The sequence below is a fragment of the Haliaeetus leucocephalus genome, unplaced genomic scaffold (assembly GCF_000737465.1).
Source record: "Haliaeetus leucocephalus isolate CR32 unplaced genomic scaffold, Haliaeetus_leucocephalus-4.0 Scaffold706, whole genome shotgun sequence".
In the NCBI taxonomy this organism is placed as follows: Eukaryota; Metazoa; Chordata; class Aves; order Accipitriformes; family Accipitridae; genus Haliaeetus; species Haliaeetus leucocephalus.
In genome coordinates this window covers 1-1,777 of record NW_010973142.1, presented here as the reverse complement: position 1 = coordinate 1,777, position 1,777 = coordinate 1, and the positions used below count along the sequence as shown (strand labels likewise).

Genomic DNA, 1,777 nt, shown 5'->3' with positions numbered 1-1,777 from the left:
GGGCTCGGAAGGAGCTCAAGGAGCCAGGAGGGAAGGTGGTGACACAGCGGGGTACAAACCACGAGGGCAAGAGTGCCCGGGGAGATTGGCCAGGCTGGTGGATGCAGTCAGGGAGGGGCCAGGCCTTGCTGTGCCCTGTAGCCAGGCTGTGCTGGGAGCTGTGGGGCTGCCCCTCTCCTGCTCTGCCCGACCCACACCTGCCCAGCCATTCGGGCCACGTACCGGCTGCCTTTTGTGCGGGTGAGCCGATAAAAACATTGGTTTGTATTTTTCAGCTGCGTATCTTCTACTTGCAGGGTCTCGGCGCTCAGCTGCGGGCACCCAAACTACCCAATGTGAAGAGGGACCCCTAATACCCCTCTGACAGAGACCCACCCGTGCTGCAGATGAGGCCGTCGCTGGCTAGCTCATGCAGAGGAAAGAGAGAATGAAAAAACTGGGTGAGGCTCCGATCAGCAAGAGGCTAATCAAGTTTCCCAACAGTCAGTCTAGCTGGGTGCCCCTGTGCTATACATGTCCGACAGACGCTTTTGTAATTCACTGCTAGCTGAAAATAACTGTTAGTCTAAATATGCCTCCTCAGCAACGCTCCCCAAAAAACATAGGTGTGAAGATAGTAGTGGCCCTTACCCACATGTGAGCAAGAATGTTGACTTCAAACATCCTTTCAATCTGGTGGTCCTGAGTTGAGAGCAGGTCGGCAGCTGTAATCACACCGGCGTTATTCACCAGGATGGAGACATCCCCAATGTCCTTCTTCACCTTTTGGACAGAAAAAACCAGAAAGGTGCATGTCATTTGTTATCAAAAAAATGCAAGGCTGTGGAAGATGAGCGACAATTAATTTAATTGTTACCATTCTTTCTTTTAGGGAGAGGAAGATTGCGCCATGTTTCCAGATGTGGTAGGACCTGTGCAGTAGTACCATGAAATCTGGTTTAGATCTGAGACCTCTCCCTTAATTACTGCCAGTGCTTACAGTCTTCCTCCACACGTTGCCTACAGACACAGCGTGCTCCGTGTAGTCACAGTTGGACTATGGATGTGCAGACTGTTTTGAGCCAGTTGCACCATATCCGTTACAATAAAATATTTCAAATGTCCCCAGTGTTGTCTGTGTGCTGCTCAGGAAACTAAAAGGCTGAAGTTCCTTCAGGGACTGGAAGTCTAAAGAGCAAACTTGGCAACAAGGCGTGATATGCCAGAGCCCCCCAGAAGAGGATGAGATTGCCTGCGATCTCAGAAGTGCTGCTTCACTCTCCATATAGAAAGCAGCAAGAAGTGGGGAGATTCCAAGGGCTTGCACAATTTGCATACACTACCCCTTCTCTTGTTTTCCTGACTCTTCTGAAAATGGAGCATGTTTGGGTAAGCTTTTGGATGTGCCCCTGCTGCCCTACCTTCTCTGCAGCGCTGCAGATTTCCTCCCTTTTGCTGCAGTCCACCACGAAGGCGTGAACAGTGGCTCCCAGCCTTTCGCATTCTGCTGCCGTGTCCTCAACGCCATGCTGTAAGAGGCAGAAAAGACAGACATGCATGCGCAACTGTACCCTGTCCACGTGTTGCTGCTCGGGCACCGCGGCAGACCAGTTAAGAGGCTGAAGATTTGTCCTGATTGCATGACCGACTGCCAAGCCCCTGAACCGTTCACAGCTACCCAGGGAAAGAGCTGTAGCCAGCACCTGAGGGAGGGCTAGTATTCCGACCTAAATTTCGGACCTGCGTAGAGTGACTGCCAGAAAGGGAATGTGGCAACAAGAGCGAGTTTGCCTTGGTA

General features: G+C 51.7%; 1 protein-coding gene across 1 annotated transcript; it reads right to left on the bottom strand.

Moving 5' to 3' along the window:
- Positions 1-205: 205 nt before the first annotated feature.
- LOC104839854 (estradiol 17-beta-dehydrogenase 11-like) lies at positions 206-1,653 on the bottom strand (the record flags this gene model as incomplete). Its single annotated transcript, XM_010580420.1, is given in 4 exon segments — positions 206-762; positions 1,401-1,592; positions 1,594-1,626; positions 1,628-1,653. Coding segments are annotated over 4 exon segments (434 nt in total), but the record flags the coding sequence as incomplete, so codon positions are not given.
- Positions 1,654-1,777: the final 124 nt, after the last annotated feature.